Source organism: Quercus lobata, chromosome 3 (genome assembly GCF_001633185.2).
Source record: "Quercus lobata isolate SW786 chromosome 3, ValleyOak3.0 Primary Assembly, whole genome shotgun sequence".
Lineage (NCBI taxonomy): Eukaryota > Viridiplantae > Streptophyta > Magnoliopsida > Fagales > Fagaceae > Quercus > Quercus lobata.
In genome coordinates this window covers 36718331-36743799 of record NC_044906.1, presented here as the reverse complement: position 1 = coordinate 36743799, position 25469 = coordinate 36718331, and the positions used below count along the sequence as shown (strand labels likewise).

Genomic DNA, 25469 nt, shown 5'->3' with positions numbered 1-25469 from the left:
CTTGCAATTGGTCAAATGCCTAGGATTGTCTCACAAGTGCGACTCTTACCAGGTCAATAATTATTAATTAGTTCATACTTTGGTTCGAGGTAAATACTCACTCGGACAATTCAGGACTAACCGATTCGTCCCAGATGCAGCTCTTACCTGGGCGCAGATCGATACTTACCGATGAGAAGAATTCAACACATGTGACTGAGCATACGAGTTGACCAAGTTGAAAATACTAACTAAAATCCTAAACAGAAAGGAGAACGAAGCCTTGAAAATTGAAATAAAACATAGATATGCACTGTTGAAGTACTCCTATATAAGCCTGCAATTGGACACTTCCATTTTCTTCTCATTGCATTCAACCATGGCTCTATCCAGCACACGTTCTAGCATTCTTCAAACTCAAAAAATCAGTTCTCTTTTTCTCAATCAACTCTTCATCTTCTTTTTATTTCCACTTCCCCAAGCAAAATCGATTTACTTCGACTTCTCTAGTCTCCAACAAAATCATTTCGAGTCAAGCAACCCAAATTTACAGGGTGATGCATACCCGGACCCAGAAGGTCTCCAACTCACAAAGGATTCAGCCAACAGCCCCCTCAATTATAGTATTGGTCGTGCCTTATATTATGAACGAGTGCACCTTAGGGATAAAAGCACTGGGTGGCTTACAGACTTCACCACTCACTTCTCCTTCATCATTGCAAGTGTTGATGGTTATGTGTTTGTTGATGGGCTAGCCTTCTTCATCGCACCATTTGGTTCTGACATGCCTAACAATTCAGCTGGCGGGTATCTTGTACTAAATAGTAATGAATCCGCTCTCAATGCTGAAAGTTCAAATAGTGTATAAAACACTCTTGAATGTTTAGACCCCTAATAACAAAATTACCAATTCAAGCTTTATGACAAACAATAAATGTGCGGAAAATGAACACAAGCTATAAACAGAATTGATAAACAATCTAAACCAATTAAAATCACATTCACAGCAGAAAATAAAAAGCAAAGATTAAGGGAAGAGAGATGCATACACAAGGACAACACAACAATATGTTATCGAAGAGGAAACCGAAGCCCTCGGCGTAAAACCTTTCCGCCGCCCTCCAAACGGTAAGTAATCCACTAGAAAATGTAGTTGGGATACATGAACAGCAATAGACCCTCCAAGCTTAATCTACCCAATGTACCTAAGCCCTCCAAGCTTCTTATTCCAACGAGGTTGCGCCAAACCTATTTCTTTTCTAGCTTCCCGGATTCTACTACTTGACCATAGCATCAACCAATGTGAAATTAGTTCATTCCTAACTGTTTCCCAAAGCACTAAATAGTCCTCTCACAGAAATGGATATGGTGAGAGAAAGGTTTTGGTAATAAATCTCTTAAGGATTTAACAATGGGGAAGAGAGTTGAGGAATTTGAAGAGTCTCTTATGTGAAGATTGTGGATGAATCAATCTTGTTTTTCTTTAGGGTTTCTCTCTCAAAATTCTCTTTGGAAGCTCTCTTTCTTTCGTGGGTATAAGGTGTATTTATTCTTGGGTGAGAATGGAATGTGAAGAGTCAGGTTTTTCAAAACAGGGCTGGCTCGTGGCTTGATTGAGTCGCACTATAACAAAAGTGGGCTATGGTGACGAAATCTAGTGAGGAAAAGAAGAATTTGTCACCAAATATTATAAAAATTTTAAAATTGGTGACGAAATCAATATTTCGTCACCAAAGATGTACCAATTGGTGAGGAAATCAATATTTCGTCACCAATGATGTACAAATTGGTGACGAATTATTTATTTCATCACTATAGGTCATGAAAAAAAAGGCAAACCTAGGGTGACGAAATATTCATGTCACCAAAGACTTACCAGAGGTGACAAAATTCTAAATTCGTCACCCAATATTAGGATGTAGGTGTTTTTGGTGACGAAATAAATTTTTGTCACCTATTGTTTAACCAAAGACTAACTAGAGGTGACGAAATTCCATATTCATTTTTATAATTTCAAGGGTATTTTCGGTTATTTTTTAGGTTTAGGGGTATTTTGGTAATTTTCATATTTCGAGGGTATTTTGGTAATTTTTAGGTTTCATGGGTATTTTGGTAATTTTTAGGTTTAGGGAGTATTTCGGTCATTTCTTAGGTTTATGATGTATTTTTGTCATTTTTAAGTTTCAGGGGGTATTTTGGTCATTTCTGAGATTTCGAGGGTATTTCGGTTATTTTTTAGGTTTAGGGGGGTATTTTGGTTTTTTTTTTTTTAGTTTCCGAGGATATTTTGATAATGTTTTAAGCTTCAAGGGTATTTTGGTAATTTTATGATTTTAGAGGTATTTCGGTCATTTTTTAGGTTTTGGGTGCATTTCGGCAATTTTAGAGGATTTTAGGAGTACTTTATTATTTGCAAGTATTAGGGGCAATTTAGTAATTTTCATTATTGGGTAATTGGGTGGGTTGGGGTTTACCCATAATAATTTGATTGAGTTAGGTTTGGGTTAGATTTAATTAGTTAAATGGGTAATAATGGGTAAATGGGTAATATCCAAATTGTTTGCACCTAATAATGGGTATATGGGTAAGAATTTTTGACGAACCCAAAAAACCCTCTCAAAAAATCTTATTTGTGATGGCAAAATAAAGTCCTCGCAAATACTTGGCAAAATGTGAAATAATTGTGACCAACAAGAAAAGCTATCGTAATTATGTATTATAACTGTCACAATTACTAATATTTTGGAGGGAACTAAAATATTAGTATTTTTCATGCTTAAAATATCTTCATATATTTTTCATGCTTACAAAATTTCAAGGTGATCAAAGATTAATAGGCATGTCATCAATCAATTGTCTAAATTCAAGTTTTTGTAGTTTAAAATAATGCATAAAAGATGAGTTTAAAAATCAAACGGTAAATTAAATCTTATTGGCATGCATGTTAAGAACATATAAAACATGTAATCCAATTATAAGATTTTCAAAATATGCATTCAACAATAAGTTATTGGGTGGTGTAACATTTTTTAGAGTTACATTAGGTGTAACTTGAATCCAATCCTATAATTCTTAATCCAATGTGAATTTTGACAAATATACCGTTAGATTACATTATCTTCATATATTTTTTATGCTTACAAAATTTCAAGATAATCAAAAATTAATAGGCATGTCATCAATCAATTGTCTAAATTAGAGTTTTTATAGTTTAAAATAACGCATAAAAGATGAGTATAAAGATCAAATGACAAATTACATCCGATTGACATGAAAATTGGCATGCATGTTAAGCACATATAGAAAATGTAATCCAACGGTTGGATTTCCAAAATATGTATTCAATAATAAGTTATTGGTGGTGTAACATTTTTTAGAGTTACAATATATGTAACTTGAACCCAACCCTATATTTCTTAATTTATTGTAAATTTTGAAAAATATACCATTAAATTACATTATCTTTATATATTTTTTATGCTTACAAAATTTCAAGGTGATAAAAAATTAATAGGCATTCATCAATCAATTATCTAAATTCAAGTTTTTGTAGTTTAAAATAATGCATAAAAGATGAGTTTAAAGATCAAATGGTAAATTACATCCGATGGACATGAAAATTGGCATGCATGTTAAGAACATATATAACATGTAATCCAACGGTTGAATTTTAAAAATATACAATCAATAATAAGTTATTGAGTGGTGTAACATTTTTTAGAGTTACGTCAAGTGTAACTGGAACCCAACCCTATATTTCTAAATTCAATGTGAATTTTGACAAATATACCGTTAGATTACATTATTTTCATACATTTTTCATACTTAAAAAATTTCAAGGAGATCAAAGATTAATTTCCATGTCATCAATCAATTGTCTAGATTCAAGTTTTAGTAGTTTAAAATAATGCATAAAATATGAGTTTATAGATCAAATGGTAAATTATATCCAATTGGCATGAAAATTGGCATGCATGTTAAGAACATATAGAACATGTAATCCAACGATTGGATTTTCAAAATATGCATTCAATAATAAGTTATTGGGTGGTGTAACATTTTGTAGAGTTACATCAGGTGTAACGTGAACCTAATTCTATATTTCTTAATTCATTGTTAATTTTGAAAAATTCACTGCTAGATTACATCATCTTCATAATATTTATCATGATTACAAAATTTCAAGGTGATCAAAGATTAATTCCCATGTCATCAATCAATTGTCTAGATTTAAGTTTTAGTAGTTTAAAATAATGCATAAAATATGAGTTTATAGATCAAATGGTAAATTACATTTGATTGGCATGAAAACTGGTATGCATGTTAAGAAAATATGGTACATGTAATCCAACGGTTGGATTTTTAAAATATGCATCCAATAATAAGTTATTGGGTGGTGCAACATTTTGTAGAGTTACATAAGGTATAATTTGAACCTAACCCTATATTTCTTAATTCATTGTGAATTTGTTTGAATCTACCGTTAAATTAAATTATCTTCATATATATTTCAAGCTTACAAAATTTCAAGGTGATCAAAGACTAATTTCCATGTCATCAATCAATTGTCTAGATTCAAGTTTTAGTAGTTTAAAATAATACATAAAATATGAGTTTATAGATCAAATGGTAAATTATATCTGATTGGCTTGTAAATTAGCATGCATGTTAAGAACTTATAGAACATGTAATCCAACGGTTGGATTTTCAAAATATGCATTCAATAATAAGTTATTGGGTGGTGTAACATTTTTTTTAGTTATATCTGGTGTAACTTGAACCCAACCCTATATTTCTTAATTCATTGTGAATTTTTACAAATCTACCGTTAAATTACATTGTATTCATATTTTTTTCATGATTACAAAATTTCAAGGTGATCAAAGATTATAGGCATGTCATCAATCATTTATCTAGATTCAAGTTTTAGTAGTTTAAAATAATTCATAAAATATGAGTTTGTAGATCAAATGGTAAATTATATCCGATTGGCATGAAAATTGACATGCAAATTAAAAACATATAGAACATGTAATCCAATGGTTAGATTTTCAAAATATGCATTCAATAATAAGTTTTTGGGTAGTGTAACATTTTATAGAGTTACATCAGGTGTAACTTGTACACAACCCTATATTTCTTAATTCATTGTGAATTTTGTCAAATCTACTGTTAGATTATATTATCTTCATATATTTTTCAAGCTTACAAAATTTCAAGGTGATTAAAGATTAATAGGCATGTTATCAATCAATTGTTTAGATTCAAGTTTTAGTAGTTTAAAATAATGCATAAAATATGAGTTTATAGATCAAATGGTAAATTATATTCGATTGGCATAAAAATTGGCATGCATGTTAAGAACATATAGAACATGTAATCCAACGGTTGGATTTTTAGAATATGTATCCAATAATAAGTTATTAGGTGGTGTAACATTTTATAGTTACATCAGGTGTAACTTGAACCCAACCATATATTTCTTAATTCATTGTGAATTTGTTCAAATCTACCGTTAAATTACATTATCTTCATATATTTTTCAAGCTTACAAAATTTCAAGGTGATCAAAAATTAATTTCCATGTCATCAATCAATTGTCTAGATTCAAGTTTTAGTAGTTTAAAATAATGTATAAAATATAAGTTTATAGATCAAATGGTAAATTATATCTGATTGGCTTGAAAATTGGCATGCTTGTTAAGAACTTATAGAACATGTAATCCAACGGTTGGATTTTCAAAATATGCATTCAATAATAAGTTATTGGGTGGTGTAACATTTTGTAGAGTTACATCAGGTGTAACGTGAACCTAACTTTATATTTCTTAATTCATTGTTAATTTTGACAAATCCACTGTTAGATTACATTATCTTCATAATATATATCATGATTACAAAATTTCATGGTGATCAAAGATTAATAGGCATGTCATCAATCAATTATCTAAATTCAAGTTTTAGTAGTTTAAAATAATGCATAAAATATGAGTTTATTGATCAAATGGTAAATTATATCTGATTGGCATGAAAAATGGTATGCATGTTAAGAAAATATGGAACATGTAATCCAACGGTTGGATTTTTAAAATATACATCCAATAATAAGTTATTGGTTGGTGTAACATTTTGTAGAGTTACATCAGGTGTAACTTGAACCCAACCCTATATTTCTTAATTCGTTGTGAATTTTGAGAAATCTACTGTTCGATTACATTATCTTCATATATTTTTCATGATTACAAAATTTCAAGGTGATCAAAGATTAATAGGCATGTTATCAATCAATTGTCTAAATTCAAGTTTCTCTCCCCTCCTCACTCTTTCTTCTCTGAACTGAACAACGGATCTAGTGAACAGGTAGTTGCTCTTTACGAAGACCTAAACTACTTTTTGCCATTTTTATTGTTAAATTTTCTAGGAAGAAGAAGCTGGAAAACCCGCTTTTGGTTAAGAAAATTCGTGTGGGTTGATGAACGGTTCCGGTTTTATAATAGTGCCCATGATTTTAAAAATCGGTACGATCAAAGAATTGAAAAAAGGAGTGGTTACCAGTTTTGTGGTTCGACTGGTGATCGAACTGGTGATGTCATAAATATTTAATTAATAATTATAAATTATAAAAATATATAATAAGTTTATCACTTATAATATATCTTGATATAATATATAATAATTTTTTATATAAAAATTTAAGTGAGTTTTCACCTTTTATATTAAAAAATATGTAACTAAACATATTAAGTATTAACATTACAATATCATCCTTAAAACAAATTAAAATAATTAGTGGCACAGACGGCTATCACTATAAAAAAGTTGGACACAACTATCCATCTTGAAAGCTTGTATAGAAGTCTTTATTTTTTTTAGGACATACATTGTAATTGTTGATTAAAAAAAAACATAAAAGTGTAGTTTTTTTTTTTTTTTTTTGATGGCAAAGTGTAGTTGTTGATCTCATAAATTATATTATAAAATTATTAATGTAAGAAAGTAGTAGTTGGTTTTTTATGAATTCATTTTAAAGAAAAGTTTAGTAAATTTTTAGTTATCTCATTTAATTAACAAAAATAATCGTCTTAAAAAAGAAAGGCAAACAAACATTAAAAAAAAAAAAAAATCGTTCTCATGAGTTAACTTGCTTGTGCAGTTGTGCCAAAGGTCAAAAAGGACCAAAAGTATCCACCTACGCCACTAAACAATAATATTTTCAATAAAAGAATAATAGGATAGATGAGAATAATATTAAAAAAAAAAAGTACTGATAAGGGTGTAGTTAAAATTAAATTTAGAGGTGTACTTGCACTTTTAAATTGAATTATGCTAGATAGCACAATTTTGTATCACAATTCACCATATGACAAGTTATGATTAGTAAAGGTATGTCAATGGGTCATGTGAAAACGCGCCCTTGCCAATTACAACTCACCATATAACGAGTTGTGACACAAAATTATACAAAAAATTGGGTCACTAGCATAATTCTTTTAAATTTGTTTACAGATATTTTTTGAAAGGAATTTGTTTACACATTTCAAATGTCAATATTTTCAGCTTTACTCTTTACGTGTGGTGTCAGACACAAAATAAAATTATGAGAACCACACAAAATAAAAGGAAAAAGAATAAGCTAGCTAGACTCTTAGTCAAAGGACAAGACCTTCTTAGTTCTCAGCCACTCAATGTATACTGAAGGAAAAAAAAGAAAAAAAGTAAAGGAAAATGGAAGGTGGGTCCGCTGCTACTTCGAATGAAAATGAAGACAGCACAGAGAAAGGTTTGGATCTTCCACTGAATCGCCATGGAAACTTGAAAAGTGCTTCCAGTGATTAAAGCCTCAAGGACATTCTTCTCCAAATTAAGTCTTCCAAAACCCCTGTAAGCACTCAATGATGTTTTTTATTTTCTGGGTTTTTTGTTTTCAAAATTATATTTGCTTGTTTAGTTTTCATGTTTTGATTAGCTTTAGTGGCAATGGCAAAGGATAGTCCCGGTTGATTGTTTTATTTTTCAGATCTTTACCATAAAACAACTGTGTTTTTCCTATCAAAAAAAAAAAAAAAAAATGTTGCATTTTGGTGTTTTAAGCAAACCGGCCAATAACCGGTTCAATCATACCTGATTCAATTTTTAAGGTTAAACCGGCCGGTTCTCAGTTATTCATTGTGCTTATTGAATTTTTTGAAGAAAATAGAAAAAGTAGCGTGTGCTGAAATTTTTTTGATTTCTTTTTGGGCGGTGCCCAATTTTCAGGCGGGTTCTAAATTTTTTTCATTATTTGTTATTTGTGTAAACTGTTACTCTCTCTTTCTCCTCCCACAGACTGACCCACGTCTCTCAGCCTCCCAAAAAGACCGGTAAGCTCTCTCTCTCATCGATCCTTTCTCTCTTTCTTTAACCTTGTTAAACTTGGTGACTTTGTGGATTATTTATTATTATTATTTTCCCTCTTAAACCCTAAATCCCCAATCTCACACTCTCTCCCATAATCGTTTTTTTTAGAATCGTTTTTTTTAAGAAGTGAAATAGAATCATTTTTTTTTTTTTTAAATTTTGTCAGCATTGTGTTTTTAAGACTGAGGCTTTCTTGTATGTGTTTGTTACATCGTTCAATTGGCAGTGGGTAACGTAGGTTTCTTGTCTAGTGGGGTTGAATTGGGGTGAATTTGCATTGGTTGGTTTTAGAGTCCATCTATTGCTCTTTATGCTTTCAAGTTCAAGCATGCCTTTGAGTTAGAATGTAATGTAATCTCTCTGAATTTATGTCTTCAATAAAACTTATTAAACTCCGGGCTACGTTGTATTAGTATAAGATAATTCTCACTTCTGAGCTCTGAGACTTTTGAGTTGTACTGTACCCATAGTTTGAAGAATGATTTAAATTTAGTTTGTGTTAAATATCATGGTTCTACCTAGTTTGTTGGTACCTAGTATGATCTTTCCTTCTTGTCATGAGCTAAGTTATTAACGAATTCATTCATAAAAAACTAAAAACGGACAGAAATAAATTTTCTCTTCCTTTATATAACTGCACCATCAAGGGCTCACAATGAGACTGCCCCTTAAATACTTCCACACTTTTGTTTTATTTAGGATCAGTGGCTATAGAAAATATCTGAAACTTGGTCTAGAGTTAGAAATTGCTATTAAATATTTGTCACTTTAACTGATTTGTCAAGTTTCATGGAAGTGGTAGTTTGTGTTCTACTTTAGCTTATTGTCCATTTTTCATGGCATTGTGGCATTTGTTATTGCAAGGGATTGTTCTAATTGCTCTCTGTCATAATTTTCAGCTTCTGAGTGGGTCAAGGGGAAGCAATTGGAAGAAGTTGTGACCATTAAAAACACGTGAGTTTTGTCAATATATGATATTTGTTGCTCAGTTAATCTTGTCTATGAATATATGCTTGTTTATCCACCCAATTTCTTGGCTTAGCTACTACCTATATGTGGTTTGCTTGTTTGTTCTTATGCTTGAAATGTTTTGTGTTTTGGGTTTTCTAGTGTGTATTTTTTCTGTCTAACAGCCACCCTAAAAAGTGGTGCAAGGTGATAGCTTGGGTATATGTGATCTGCTTCATGTTTCTGATGGCTGAATGCTATTTGTGTTTTAGGTTCTCTCATTTGTTGTTTCTTTGGCCAAGAAATTGGGTATAAAAATGGTGCAAGGTGAATATTGAAATTGGATATAAAAGTCTAGTAATGAATTTTTTATTAGATCTTTATTTAGGTGTGATGTATCATGTGGTGTAGGAAATGTAAGTAAATGGGGATTATGAGTTGTGGAGTAAAATGATATGCATGAAACCAGTTTGCGTTTTTTGAGGAACCATTGCTTTTGATACTAAGGTTCTTTTTGTTTATGGTGGTGGCTGAGTTTTTTGTTTATGGTAGTGGCTAGGTTTTTGTGTTAATGGTGGTGGTTGTACTTTTTGTTTAATGATGGTGGCTGTGTTTTTTGTTTAATAGAGGTGGTGGGTTTTTTTGTTTATGGTGGTGGTTGAGTTTTTTGTTTATTGTGATGGCTTGGTTTTTTGTTTATGGTAGTGGCTGAGTTTTTGTGTTAATGGTGGTGACTGTGTTTTTTGTTTAATGGTGGTGGTGAGTTTTTTGTTTATGGTGGTGGTTGTGGTTTTTGTTTAACGGTGGTGGCTAGTTTTATTTATTTATTTTAATAGTGTTGGCTAGATTTTTTATTCATTGTGGTGGTTGGGTTTGTGATTATGATTGTGGCTGGGTTTTTGTTTTGGATTTCACTTTATTTGTTTTGTTTTAAATTGGGATTTTTTTGCACTCTTTATGATTTCTCCATGGTTTGTAATGTGGGTTTGGTTTTTATTTGATGAGAATGTTGTGGGTCTTCTTTCTTTGATAGTTTGGCTTCATATGATGTTGCATTATGATTATTTTGTCTAGTTTGTTATCTTATCAGGGATATAGGTTTGCAGTTTAGTTTGTTATTGATGTATTTTCCTTTATACTTGTACAGATATGGGATTGGTGGCAAAAAGATAGCTTTTGTGGGACTACTTGAACTCAAATAATTTTCTGTAAAGTTTGGAAGCTAAGACATCAGTTGTAATTACTTTGTGAACATCTTTATTGCATTTTTAGATCGTATGGATGTTTTTTTTTTTATGGATTTGCTTAGAAATGAATGGATGTTTTTTTAATTATGGATTTGGTTAGAAATGAACAGGTTAATGTAATGGCAAGTAAATGTAAAGAATATTAATAAAAAAATAAAATTGGTGACGATAATTTTCATTGCCATATCTGACTATAAGGAGAAATTGGTGACGAAATAATTCGTCATTTGATCTAAAAAAAAAAAAAAAACAATCGGTGACGCAAAACTTTGTCACCTAATCTATTGAAATTGGAAAAAAAAAATACATTTGGTGACAAAATATTCCGTCACTGAAAATAAGGTTTAGTGACGAAAATATTAGGTGACGAAAAACTTTTGTCACCTACCATTTTTTATTGGTGACGAAAAAATTTCGTCACTTATCATTTTTTTATTGGTGACGAAACATTATTGTCACCAATACATTCTGTGACGGAGCTAAGGTGACGAATGCTGTTTCGTCACCATTTCGTCACCATATGTATTCGGTGACGAAATAAGGACATATTGTGACGAAAGGTTTCGTCATCATAGTCCACTTTTGTTGTAGTGTCGTAAGTTCCAGTCGTGAGGTAACTGAACGGCCAGTTGTCCTATTTTGTCCTGTAGTGCTCCAGCTAGCATGACGCTTCAACTTCTAGCATGCGTGGCACGTGTGCAGCTTCTGGCGGCTTGCAGCCGCGAGTCACCCACGAGATCCAGTCACAAGTCCTTGTTTTTCATGCACACTCTTGAGCATTTCTTCATACTATCTCACTCACTACCCTTACAAGAATCTCACCTAAATACAGGGTTACTAATTGCTGAAATATAAGCAAATTTGGTACAGAATAAAGCCACCAAGATGATTGATTAAATTCAACCTTACAATCTCCCCCTTTGGCTATTCCGTGACAAAACCCTAAAACAGACTTTAGACTTAACATTAGAGTTGGGAATAGTTGAACATAACTCACTCACACCTAACTCTAGAAACTGTGAAGCTCTTGAATCATATGAATATGAATCTCTTGAAACACAACAATACACCATGATCATTGTATGCCGAAAAGCATGAAATGCATATGAAGCAGGCATGATGTGATCAAGCAAAGATGGATTTAAGAAACAAACCATGGCTTGATCAAACAAATAATCGCTACAAGGTAGTGACCACAATGCTCATTCACATTTAGAATGAACACTTGGACATACAAGCTAACAAGCTCAATGCAAATCACTTACATACCCAACACTCAACCAATGCATAATACACTAAGTATATGCATCTAGGAACAATCCTACAAGGGCACAAGAGTGACAGTACTTAAAAGAAAATGCATGACATTTAGTTAGAAGTACTATAACCATAACATAAAAAAAGTAAACAAGATAAACACCATTTTTGACTACTCCCTTCAAATTAGTACTCCCCCTCAAGAGCTGCTTCTCAAAAACTTCTCCCCCTTTTTGATTGGAATGGCTAAAGGGTCACTACTCATGATGTGTGGTGACGCTGTCAAATTTTGCTGAGAGAACATCAAGCTGGTCTTGCATGGCTGCTATTCTCTCAAACTGCTCGGTCTGGACCTCTCTGAGTCCATCAAGTCTTTCCAAGATGACCTGAAATGCATCTGGAGGTATATCTTAAGAAGTTGATGCTCTATTCCTCTTGCCTCTCCTTCTGGGTGTTGAAGTTGATGTCTGACCTGCTACCTCTGCCTCAGTCTCCATTGGGACACCCTCTCCTTCATCACCTTCATCTTCTTCACCTGGAAGACAAACACTTATCCTCTTGAAGGTTTGTTTGTTAATTGCTGAAGGTATAGACATGAGACTGATGTCTCGAGGGATTACAACACCTTTCTTTCTGAAAATCCTCATGAGTAGGCTAGGGAAGATCAGCTTAGGCCTAGAAGCAGTTTTAGACTCATCCACAATAGTATCAAATATGTGGGAGCTGATATCAATGAATGTCTTTTCCTTGAGCTCCATCAAAAAAATTGCACTAGCATTGTTAATTGTAGTCAACTTCTTTATAGGATACAGGTTAAACATCATGATAATAGTGAGATACCTCATGTCCACTAGAAAGGTTATGGTATTTAGGCATTTCCCCTCTCTCTGTCTACCAATCCTCTACTGTACAGTTTCTATAGAAAGCATCCTATACTTATAGTTGATGAAATCATAATCTTCTAACCCCTCAAGACCTAGCACATCATCAATGGCATGTGCATCTAAGGTGAATTCTGTTCCTCTAACCCAGCAGCTCAACTCATCTTCCCTTATCACAGCATTGGAGTAAAACTCCCTAATCAAGGGTTCACACACAGTTGGTAAATCACTTAGCAGCTTTTCCTATCCTCTCCCCTCAAAACAATTTGGGATAAAGGTGTCTCTCAAATCCTCCAAATCCACATACCTTTCTTGTATGATGCCTGCCTTTAAGAAAAAATTCTTGTATCTCTCAAAATGGGGAATAGACCTAAACAGATTATGGTCCATTTTCATTCTCTTATCTGCTTTCTTGGCAGGTGTTTTCTTCTTTGGGGATGAAGGAGCCATCTATAGACAAGCAGAAAAGGCCACAACAACAAAGCACAGTACATGTATACAAAAAAATCAGTACTCTGTTAGTGTCATAAAGAGATAAGTGTAGAGCAACATGACCAAAGATGGCTTAAAGTTAGGTAAAGAGGAAATGGCTCAAATCAAAAACCAACAACTCAAATGAGTGTACCCATTGGTAGAAACTCAAGAACAGATAACATTTTGGAGAAAAGTTCTAATATTGCATAGTATAACATTACACAAAGGGCAAACATATGTTAATGAGACATATCTTGATGAGTATGAAATGACTCAACATACTCAAGACAGAAGCACACACAAGATATACTAACACAAAATCAACTCAATAAAACCTAACAAACAAAAATCAATCATTTTGAATCAACTAAATAAAGTCAGTTCAAACAAAATGGGTATAAGTTAGTCAACAAACCCTAAGCATAGAGTAAGACAAATAATAATGAACAAATCTAGCAACCTAAACAAGTTCACATAAACCAAGAGCCTCAACAAGTCATACATGGACAAAACTCAACATCGAATCACCAACCCATCGTAAATTAGAAAAAACAACACATAGAATCAAGAGGGAAAATCTCAAAAACAAGAAATACTGAGTGAGAAATGAGAACCCATACCTTTTTCTTAAGGATTTTAAGAAGAAATGAAGCAAAAAATGGAGTTTGTAGAGAGTGACATGGAGTGTTTGGGTTAGTTTCAGTTGAGAGAGAAAGTGAATAAACATAAAAAGTTCGAGGGAAAACTGCCCTTATTGTGCAAAACACGCGATTTTCGCGATTGATTCAAATCGCGTGCAAGTCGCCAGGGCCAGCCACCGAAATACTTCAAGCCAAAAGTTTTGAAAAAATATGCTAAGTGTTTTTCGTGACTGGAAGTCTTACTTGCGAGGGAGTCGCGAGCTAAGCCACGAAAATCTCTATGTACCCCTCGCGACTAGACCTTCCACTCGCGAACAAGTCGCCAAAACTGACCCGCGAGCTCGCGATTGTGGCATGCGATTTGTATGACCCGCGACTAAGTCGCCAAAGCAGGGCAACACTGTTTTTAAAATTTTCAGTTTTTGTAAGAACAAAATACTTTCCAAAAACAACTAAAACACTCAAAAATCTTTTTGTGTTTGAATCAACAAAGATTGAGTATGTGAAAACACATTTTATCAAGTACAATCACACAAATAAATATGACATTCATTGAACATAAACTTGTGTATTGTGTGTGGATATCAACAATGAGATAGTCCTTAGTCTAATGTGAAGCTTCAATGATCAATTCAACCAAGGCATACACAATTAGCACTAGATCATGTGACCCATCTCAATTATAAAAGTATACATATATGACCTCCCACAAGACTTGATTACATAACTTGGAGCTTTACATTTGGCTTCACTTTCAATCATAACATTTGATCTTTTTGATCCTTTTGTAACAATCACATCTCATTGTGAGAATGATGTTTGATATTCCACCTTGATGAGAAAGCCTTTGGCATTTTGAAGAAACATACACTTTATTTTTGTTCGCTTTCCCTTTTTCCTAGTCGAATACTAGTATGTGCGACAGGTTTTTGCAACTCAATATCTCTTTACATTTGGAGATTTACATTTGGTGAGCTCTTTTTAGCAAAAAAAATAAAGAGTTGGAAGATATATAAGCACAAGTCTATGCATGTCTCAAGATCAACATAACCATTCACTAAACATTCATGACAAGTTTGAAGATCTATTTACAACAGTCACATAGATTTTAAGATTTATTCCACAGTGATAAGAGTGCAAAGGAACAAGCTATGCTCGTAAATGCACAAAGTCATTAGCACAAATGTACAAGTTAAAACAAGTTTTGAGACAAAACTCAACAATGTCAATCAAACTTTTTGATTTTCTACTTTTTATGTGGTTTTTGGATTTTTGACACTTAAGAAGGAAAAGATTGATCAAAAGCAACATTGGAAAAAAATTTGAAAGAAAGAATGCAAAAACAACCAAACAAATTTCAACCCACACAATCAATAAGTGAACAACCAAATAAAGTCACAAAGCATAAGAAGTATTGATGCATGGACATGTTGTAATGCTTATGCATGAGTACCCTTTTTCACCCACATGTCACTTGTGTTTGGGGTGATTTCCTTATAGGATTGGATACGGGAGTTGGGGCTTTCAAACCTTCATGTGAAGCTTTCCAAGCAATTGGTGAATGCACCAATCATTTTCATCACGTCCATCATTCCGGGATCACCATTTCGATCTCTTGATGGTTCACCAGCCCAATTTCTCCTGTCATTTCTAGGTCCTCGTGACCTTGGAGCAGTTGCACTATTCATTACTCTCAGCTTTTGACAATTTGGTCGAGTATGCCCTTGAAATCCGTAGTGATGACACACATAGTTCAATCTAGGACCTCTTTGTGATCGTGGACGAGACTTGGCTCGGGATTCAGACCTACCCACAGAAATCTCACTTTTGTGTAGGCTTCTGACAGCTCACCATTTAGTGTCTCTCTCTCACATTTAGCCTCCATATAGTGAATTAGGATACTTTTATAGTCCTCCTCTACCTTCTTCATCTTTTTCATAGCTGCCTTGGCCACCTTTGTGTACTCACCCGACTTCTCCAGGAGTAAGTTATAATTCTCTTGAAGATTGGCTGTGCTTTCATCTTTTTCTGCATTTGATTCTTCAACAACTCCCAATGATTTTTCATCACTATGTTCTCCAAGCTTTTGTACAAGAAAATTCAACTCATTTGAAGACTCAACATAGGCAATAGTCATAAAAGCAGAGTAATTCCCTTCTTCATCACAGCTTTCCTTAGAATCAGAGTTGGATAAATTCGAGTCACTTAGTGTCGTGGCATATACCTTGCCTTTCGATTTCAAATAATTCGGACATTCTTTCTTAAAGTGTCCATGCCTGTTGCATTCAAAACAAGTGACACCTTGTAATTCTTTTCCATCTTTCTTTTTGAATTCCCTTTTCTCCCTTCCAAAACTTTGAAATTTCCCTTTATCACCAAATTTACCATTATTCTTGAATTTCAAGAATTTTCGGAAATTTTTCATAAGGTATGCAACATCTTTGTCAACCACATCCTCATCCAATGAGTCATGGACTTCCAACCTTTCATTAATGGTCTTAAGAGCAAGAGATTTGCTCTTCCGTTGAGTGGGCAGCGACATTTCATAAGTCTGAAGAGAACCAATCAGCTCTTGGACTTTGATGTCATCAAGGTCCTTGGTCTCTTCAATCGTTGTTACTTTGACACGAAAGCTTTCCGGCAATGACCGAAGGATCTTCCTTACTATTTTAGAATCCTCCGTTTTCTCCCCCAAATTGAACTTGCTGACAACCACCCCATTCAGCTTGTTATAAAAAGAGTCAAAGGACTCATCCTCACTCATTTTGAGCTCCTCAAACCGAGTGGTCAGCATCTGCAACTTGGTGTCTTTCACTTTCTTCTTACTTTCGTAGGTAGTCTCCAATATCTCCCATGCTTCTTTGGTAACGGTAATGTAAGAAATCCTGTGAAACTCATCTGGAGACACACCACAAAAAATCGAGTTAAGTGCTTTACTGTTAGTATTAGATGCGGCGAGTGTTGCCTTATCCCATGTGGATTTGGCTGCCTCAGGTCTGGTCCAACCTATATCAACAGCATCCCAAACTAATTCATCAATGGAACATAAATATACTCTCATGCGAACCTTCCAAAATGCATAATTACTATCATCAAAATGTGGAGGTGCATTTAGGGATTGAGACCGGTCCATCTCAAAATGGGGTCAAGGATCACACTATGGTAATGAAACCAATAAAAGTGTACCCGCTCTGATACCAATTGAAAGTTCAAATAGTATATAAAACACTCTTGAACATTTAGACCACCAATAACAAAATTACCAATTCAAGCTTTATGACAAACAATAAGTGCGCGGAAAATGAACACAAGCTATAAACAGAATTGGTAAACAATCTAAGCCAATTAAAATCACATCCACAACAGAAAATAAAATGCAAAGATTAAGGGAAGAGAGATGCAAATACAAGGATAACGCAACGATGTGTTATCGAAGAGGAAACCAAAACCCTTGGCGTAAAAACTCTCCACCGCCCTCCAAGTGGTAAGTAATCCACTAGAAAATGTAGTTGGGATACATGAACAGTAATAGACCCTCCAAGCCTAATCTACCCTGTGTACCTAAGCCCTCCAAGCTTCTTGCTCCAACGAGGTTGTGTCGAACCTATTTTTTTTTTAACATCCCGGATTTCGCTACTTGACCATAGCATCAACCAATGTGAAATTAATTCCTTCCTAACTGCTTCCCAAAGCACCAAACAGCTCTCTCACAGAAATGGATATGGTGAGAGAAAGGTTTTGGTAATAAGCCTCTCAAGGATTTAACAATGGAGAGGAAGAGAGTTGAGGAATTTGAAAAGTCTCTTATGTGAAGATTGTGGATAAATCAATCTTGTTTTTCTTTAGGGTTTCTCTCTCAAAATTCTCTCTAGAAGCTCTCTTTCTTTCGTGGGTATAAGGGGTATTTATACTAGGCTGAGAATGGAATGTGAAGAGTCAGGTTTTTCAAAACAGGGCTGGCTCGCGGCTTGGCCTCGCTGCTTGATTGAGTCGCGAGTTCCAGCCGCAAGGTAACTGAACGGCCAGTTGTCCTATTTTGTCCTGTAGTGCTCCAGTTGCGAGTCCCTGTTTTTCTTGCACACTCTTAAGCATTTCTTCACACTATCTTACTCACTACCCTTACAAGAATCTCACCTAAATACAGGGTTACTAATCGCTAAAACACAAGCAAATTTGGCACGAAATAAAGCCAACAAGATGGTTGATTAAATTCAACCTTACAAATGCCATTGAGAATCGAATCGTTGCAGTTGAGTTTGACACTTACCAAAACGGGTGGGATCCAATTGCTAATCATGTAGGAATCGATGTCAATTCCATTATCTCTAATGCAACTGTCACATGGGATAGTGTTTTTAGCCATGGGTCCATAGCAAACAAATGGGTAAGTTATAACTCTACAACCAAAAACTTGAACGTGTTCCTTACTTTTGCTGATAATCTAGTTTTCAATGGGAATTCTTGTCTTTCATATACTATTGACTTGATGACTTTTTTTCTGGAATGGGTTAGTGTTGGTTTCTCTGCTGCAACAGGTGTGTCAATTAAGACACATACAATAATTTCTTGGTCATTCAATTCAACATTAGATCCTAATGATGGGAATAGGAAAGACAAATTAGCGTTGATCATTGTATCACTGAGTTTTGGTGTAGTGAGTTGTGCATTAGGTTTACTTTGGTTCATTTGTTGGAGAAAAAGAGCTAATGGGAACACACAAAATTTTGGAGATGATGTAGGTATGCATATAGAATTTGAAAAAGGAATTGGACCAAAAAGTTTCACTTATCGTGAAATTATCCATGCAACGAACAACTTTGCTGAAGGAGGGAAGCCTAGAGAGGGAGGATTTGGAGGCGTTTACGAGGGTTTGTTAAGTGAATCAAATGCAGAAGTTGCGGTTAAAAGAGTCTCAAAAGGATCAAAGCAAGGAAAAAAGGAGTACATATCAGAAGTGACAATCATTAGCCATTTGAGACACAAAAATTTGGTTCAACTAATTGGTTGGTGCCATGAACAAGGGGAGTTACTTCTTGTGTATGAGTACATGCCTAATGGAAGCCTTGATACTCATCTATTTGGAGTAGAGATTATGCTAATATGGCCTATGAGGTATAAGATAGCTCTTGGATTGGCATCTGCATCGTTGTACCTTCATGAAGAGTGGGAACAATGTGTGGTCCACTGAGATATAAAGTCTAGCAACGTCATGTTGGATTCAAATTTTAATGTCAAGCTTGGCGATTTTGGTCTTGCAAGGCTTGTAGACCAGGAGTCAGGCTCACAAACTACTGTCTTGGCAGGCACCATGGGGTATTTAGCCCCAGAGTGTGTTATCATTGGCAAGGTTTTTAAGGAATCTGATGTCTATAGTTTTGGGGTGGTTTCTCTCGAAATTGCATGTGGAAGAAAGCCAGTCCAACCACAAGCAGAACCAAACAAGGTAAGTCATGTAGAGTGGGTGTGGGATCTCTATGGAAAAGACCAACTCATTGAAGTTGTTGGTAGGAGATTAAATATGGAATATGATGAAGAGAAAATGAAGCGCTTAATGGTGGTTGGCTTATGGTGTTATCATCCTGATCCCACAATCCGACCCTCTATAAGGCTAGTGATAAATGTACTTAGTTTTGAAACTCCTTTACCCACTCTTCCATCAAAGTTACTGGTTTCAATTTATGTTGAGCCTCCAATAGACATTTGTAGATTATCCTATACATCAACTAGCATCACAGGGTCAATGAAAGGTCAAACACTATGTTCGTGTAGTAGTTGTTCTACTAATTCCACCACGTTAGTTAGGCAATTCAAGCAAAGGCAATGTGGAGTTTACTTTCGTGTTAGGAAAATTATTGTTTCACATTCTCCGGTGTGAAATGTTTTACATAATATCCTCATGGTAGGAAAAAATGTGTCCATATGTGATTGAGTCTGCACATCTTTTTTTTTTTTTTCTTTAATATATATACTTTTGTAATAAACTTGAAAGTATGGGTGCGTCTTCTCGATTACAGGATGGATGGTGAGGTCCTTTATTCAAGAATTTGTAAGCGTGTGAATAATATGTCAATAAAAAAAATATAGCATGGGTACATCCAGGTGTGGAAGCCAAGGGCCATCCATGAGTAACCCCCTGACTTTTTAAATTCTTCTCCTTCCTCTTTATTTAATTAATAAAAATTTTAAGTTATGTACAACTTTACTTCATGACCTGATTCTTTTTTAATTATTACACAGCCATCATTCAAAGTACAGATTTCTATTTAATATTTAATTTTAGGGTAAATTCCACAAACCTACCCTGAGGTTTGTGATAATACTAGTTATGTCCAGAACATTTTAAAACCCACCAATTTGGTCCTAAAAAGACAACTTTGCCCCTAAACATACAAACTCTCTATTCTCTCTTGTCTCTCTCACTCTCAAACCTCTCTCTGATCAAAAATACCCAAACCAAATCTCTGAATCCAAAAGAACAATACCAAAATCCCACTGAAGATCCCCTGAAAATGCTACAAAAAAACACATAAAAATCACTCTTTCAAAACCCATTAATCCGCTTGTAAACCCCATTGAAATCTCCAGAAAAACCCAACTAAAATCCCCAAAAACCAGAAAAAATCCCAACCAAACACAACACAAAAAATCAATACAAAACCACCCAAGACCCCATTGTAAACATCAATGAAAGTTCAAAAACATGTATAAACACCTTTGAACGTTTAGACCCCCAAATTACAACTTAACCAATACAAGCAATATGTCAAACAACAAGTGTGCGGAAACTTAACATAAGCTATAATATGGAATTGGTTAAATACTATCTAAGCCAAAACAAAACACAATCCACAGCAGATAATAAAAGGCAAAGATAGAGAAGAAGGAAGATGCAAACACAAAGACAACACGCGATGTGTTATCGAAGAGGAAACCGAAGCCCTCGGCGTAAAACCTCTCCGCCGCCCTCCCAGCAGTAAACAATCCACTAGAAAATACAGTTGGGATACATAGACAGCAATAGACCCTCCAAGCCTAATCTAACCAGTGTACCTAAGCCCTCCAAGCTTCTTGCTCCAACGAAATTGCGCCGAACCTTTTTCTTTTCTAGCTTCTCGGATTCCGCTACTAGACCGTAGCATCAACCAATGAAGATTGGTTCCTTCCTAACTGCTTCCCAGATATCCAAACAGCTCTCTCACAGTAATGATAATGGTGAGAATCAGGTTTGATATAATACCTCTCAAGGATTTGACAATGGAGAGGAAGAGAGTTGAGGAATTTGAAGAGACTCTAATGTATAGATTGTGGGTGAATCAATCTTGTTTTTCTTTAGGGTTTCTCTCTCAAAATTCTCTCTGGAAACTCTCTCACAATCGTGGGTAAAAGGGGTATTTATACTGGAGTGGGAGAGGAATATGAAACGTCAGGTTTTACAAAACAGGGGTGGCTCGCGGCTTGACCTCGCGGCTTGACTAAGTCGCGAGATCCAGTCGCGAGATAACCGTATGGCCAGTTATCCTGTAGTGCTCCAACTTGCATGACTGTTCACCTTCCAGCATGCTTGGCACGTGTGCTGCGTCTGACAGCTTGAAGCCGCGAGTCACCCGCGAGGCCCAGCCGCGAGTCTCTGTTTTCTTGCATACTCTTGAGCAATCTTCACTCTATCTCACTCACTACCCTTACATCAAACCCACCTAAATACAGGGTTACTAAATGCTGAATTACAAGCAAATTTGGCACGGAATAAAGCCAAATAGATGGTTGAATAAATTGAACCTTACAATCAAAATAGAAACCAGAAAAAAAAAAAAAAAAAAAAAAAAAAAAAAAAAAAAAAAACCACACCACGAGATTGGGTCATCATCCCCTAAAGAACATTGCCCAAATTTGAAATCTAAAGCCCATGCCGAGATCCATGCCGCCGCTGCAAAGACAATGGAGAGATCTAGATCGAAGCACCATCACCACCACCACCACCACATGGGTTCTGATAAGAGAGAGAGGGGCGAGAGTCTGTTGATGGCATCAAACTGGATGGGGATCGAGAAGACTCTTGCATGGTGGTGTTGCTGACACCGATGACCGAGCTTATGGGTTTCGCCGATGACCAGATTGAAGCACCATCACCACCGCGTGGGTTCCGATCTAAGAGGGGCGAGAGTCCGTTAAATAGCACTGATGGCGTCAAACGACTCAAACCTGCGGTGGGAATCGGGAAGTCCTTTGCTGGGTGGTGTTTCTGGTGACCAAAACTCATGGGTTTCACTGGTTAGAGAAAGAGTTCTAAGAAAGAGAACTCAGAGAAGAGAGTTGACAGAGAGGGAGAGTAACAAGACAGGAGAGAGAAAGAAGAGATAATAAATACTAGGGACAAATGGTCTTTTAGGATGAAGTTGGTAGGTTTTAAATTGTGTTGGACCTAGTTGGATATTATGACAAATCTCAGGGTAGGTTTGTGAAATTTACCCTTAATTTTATTATCATTGTGACATCTTATTTCACACTCATAATTTAATCTTGAAAGATAACAAAATTATCATTTCACATATTCAAAAGCGTGGTTTTAATTTAGTCCATAACTAATTGATCACATTATATAAAAATGATCTTGAGGTTTCAACGATCACAACGATACATTATGTTCCTTAATCAGACAGTCGGATTAAAAGATAGATCAAGTTTTAATAGTTAGCATGCATATTAAGGTGAAATATGAATTTCGTCACTAATAATGAAAAAAATTATAACATTTAGCGATGAAAAATATTTTTCGTCACTATTGTGATCTGAAAAATAGGCGCCAGCGAAGGACGCTTTGGCACGAACTTAATTTATCTATAGCAACGAAATATTTCATCGCTAAAAGTTGAAATATTTAGTGATGAAATATTTCATCACTATAGGTATTGTTGTGGATAGTATTAGTGACGAAAATCCTTTTATCTCTATAAGGAAGAAGTAGTGACAAAAAATATTCGTCGTTAAAAATAATCATAATTTTTCATTCTATTGTTTTAGCAACGAAATCACAAGTCGTCACTCAAAGTATGCTATAGCGACGAAATATTAATTTCTTCTCTAAAAATCTTAACAAAATTTGGATTTTTTAGTGACAAAATTTACCTTCATCGCTAAAAGCATAAAAACATAATACCTCTTGCAACGGAAATATTGCGTCGCTATAGCCATGACTATAAATACACTTTTATTTCACTTCCCCCTCTTATTATTTCATTTCACTCTCAAGTCTGAATGCCAAACAGCACGCCATCTTCATCGCTGATAATCCAAAAGAACCAACCGTCGCCGAAGCCAACGTCGCCGATGAGCATTCCGTTGCCGATGAGCATTCTGTCGTCGATAACCCAAACCCAGCCGACTCTTCGCCTCCCAAACGTAGCAAACTCTCCATAGCTCACTCACAAGTTAGATCTCTTTCTCTCTCTAACTCTGCTTCTTCTTCTTCTTTTTATTTTTATTTTTGGTAGATCGTGATTTTGCTTGTGTTTTTTTCGTTTAGATTGTTTGAGCTTATAGATCGGAGAGTTTGAGGTCGTTGGGATTTACTTTTACCAATGAATGAGGTATTTTTTTTTTTTTTTATAAATTATTTTGGTACCTGTTTGGCTGTAGAGGAAACAAAGGAAAATGACAGGAAAAATATTAACTTCCGTGGTTTTTTTTTTTTTTTTTTTTTTTTTTTTAAATTTTAATGTTTATTAAAATAAACACCTTTGACTAAGCTAAGGTAAACAGTTCGGGTACAGCTCACATTGTTGTCTTTTTCTTTTTTTTTTTTAATTTTTTTTTTAAAATGTGTATATGGCCCTAAATGATTTGCTTGTCTGTGTGTTCCTATCAATCCCACTGTGGTAGTAGCTAATCACATCATGAAGATTATAATATTAGATGATTTGTTTTTTCATTATAATATTATAATATTAGATTTCTTTAGATTCCCTAAATTCTCAATCTAATACCTGTTGGTAGTGGTACAAGCCATAAAGGAGAGTAGCGGACTCTTTAGAGAACTTAGAGGTGAGACTTTGATTCTTTTTGCTTCGGACTCAGGTGATAGAATATGAAAATGTGTTGGAACAAGCGGGTGGTTTGCATGGTGTTATAAGGTGTTTTAAATTTATATTGGGAGTATTTTTAATTTCTTGCAAATGTGAATGGACTTTATTGATTAGATATAATGAATAGTACTTTATTCGATTTCAATACTTGTAAACACTATTCTTATGATGTTTGTGATTGATTTTGTGGTGGGTTATTGTGTTAGAGCAAGCGAGTAGCTTGCATGGTGTTATAAAGTGGTTTAAATTCATGTTGGGAGTGTTTTTAGTTTTTTACAAATGTAAATGGAACTTGTTAATTAGATGTGATGAATATGACTTTATTCGATTTCAATACTTGTAAGCATTGTACTTGTGATGTTTGTGATTGGTTTTGTGGTGGGTTGTTGTGTTGGAGCAAACGGGTGGCTTGCATGGTGTTACAAGGTGGTTTAAATTCATATTGGGAGTGTTTGATGGTGCAATGTATATTTGTTTAAGTATTAATATAAAATTGTGCATTCATGAATAGGATAGAACTTTATCTAAGTAACTTATAAACTTAGATATTAGAATACATTATGCATGAGTTGTACTTATTTTGCAAAGTAACATTCACCTTACAATTGCAATCACACTTATTGGTTAATACTTTATTTTAGCAATTGACCCGCATTACATGGTATGACTACTTTTTTTGATGTATTATTTGAAACTAATTGTATTATATTACACTTGAAAATCTATATTTGTTTTCAACAACTTATACATTAGGAGTTGTGATTTTAATTCATTGGTGTGGCTACTCTTAATGCATTGTTAGAAATGTTTCTTATAACATAGTTAATATTTTTATTTTACGATTTTAATGTAGTATTGTTTTTATATTTGTGTAGATTTCTTATTGGTGGCTTTTAGGGGATTTACTTTTGGCATTACTTGAAGACATATAAGGACATTTTTCGTTGGTTCTAATTATATTATGCTACATTTTTTGTATTGTTATAAAACATCTTGAGTTATTGTACGTGTTGCAAACAATTATTGTATGGAAGGAGTTTGAATTGGATATTTGTTTTATTTTTTACTTGTAGAATGTATGGATTGAACTTTTATAAATGTGTTGTTGAAATAAATGTGCTATTCAAATGTGAGGTTTTAATAATGTAATAACAGGTTATAGGTTAATATCAAAGCCATGGAAAAAATAAAAACAGAAAATAAGTTTTAGCGACGAATTTTTCTATCACAAATATAGCAACAAAAAAATTGTTTTAGATATTTCGTCGCTAAATATAGCAAAATTTTGTAAGAAATGGTTTTAGTGACGAAAATTTTCATCGCTATATGTGCCTAGATTTTCTTAAAAATAGTTTTAGTGACGAACTTTTTCGTCACTATACGTACCCGAAAATAATTTTAGTGACGAAATTATTCCTCACTAAATATGATTTAATAAACTAAAGTGTTTTTTGTGACAAAATATTTTCGTCGCTGAATAGTATTTTTAGCAAGAAAAACATTTAACAACGAAACTTTTTCATCACTAAAAGTTTTAAAAAATAAATAAATAAATCGGACTTTTAG

At 34.3% G+C, this 25469-nt stretch overlaps 2 protein-coding genes and 2 long non-coding RNA genes across 4 annotated transcripts; all 4 read left to right on the top strand.

Annotated features, from left to right (window-relative positions):
* Positions 1-358: 358 nt before the first annotated feature.
* LOC115980834 (lectin-related protein-like) lies at positions 359-847 on the top strand. The gene has a single exon (XM_031103047.1). It carries the CDS (start codon positions 359-361, stop codon positions 845-847), a length of 489 nt encoding a protein of 162 aa, XP_030958907.1.
* Positions 848-7664: 6817 nt separating this feature from the next.
* LOC115979717 lies at positions 7665-10617 on the top strand. Its single transcript, XR_004089167.1, has 3 exons — positions 7665-7860; positions 9276-9330; positions 10472-10617. It is a non-coding gene; the product is annotated as an uncharacterized LOC115979717 (long non-coding RNA).
* A 7693-nt stretch (positions 10618-18310) lies between these two features.
* On the top strand, positions 18311-19012 carry LOC115980833 (L-type lectin-domain containing receptor kinase IX.1-like). The gene has a single exon (XM_031103046.1). It carries the CDS (start codon positions 18311-18313, stop codon positions 19010-19012), a length of 702 nt encoding a protein of 233 aa, XP_030958906.1.
* A 4045-nt stretch (positions 19013-23057) lies between these two features.
* LOC115982616 lies at positions 23058-24923 on the top strand. The gene is made up of 3 exons (XR_004089686.1): positions 23058-23249; positions 23345-23408; positions 24779-24923. It is a non-coding gene; the product is annotated as an uncharacterized LOC115982616 (long non-coding RNA).
* The last annotated feature ends 546 nt before the right edge of the window (positions 24924-25469 follow it).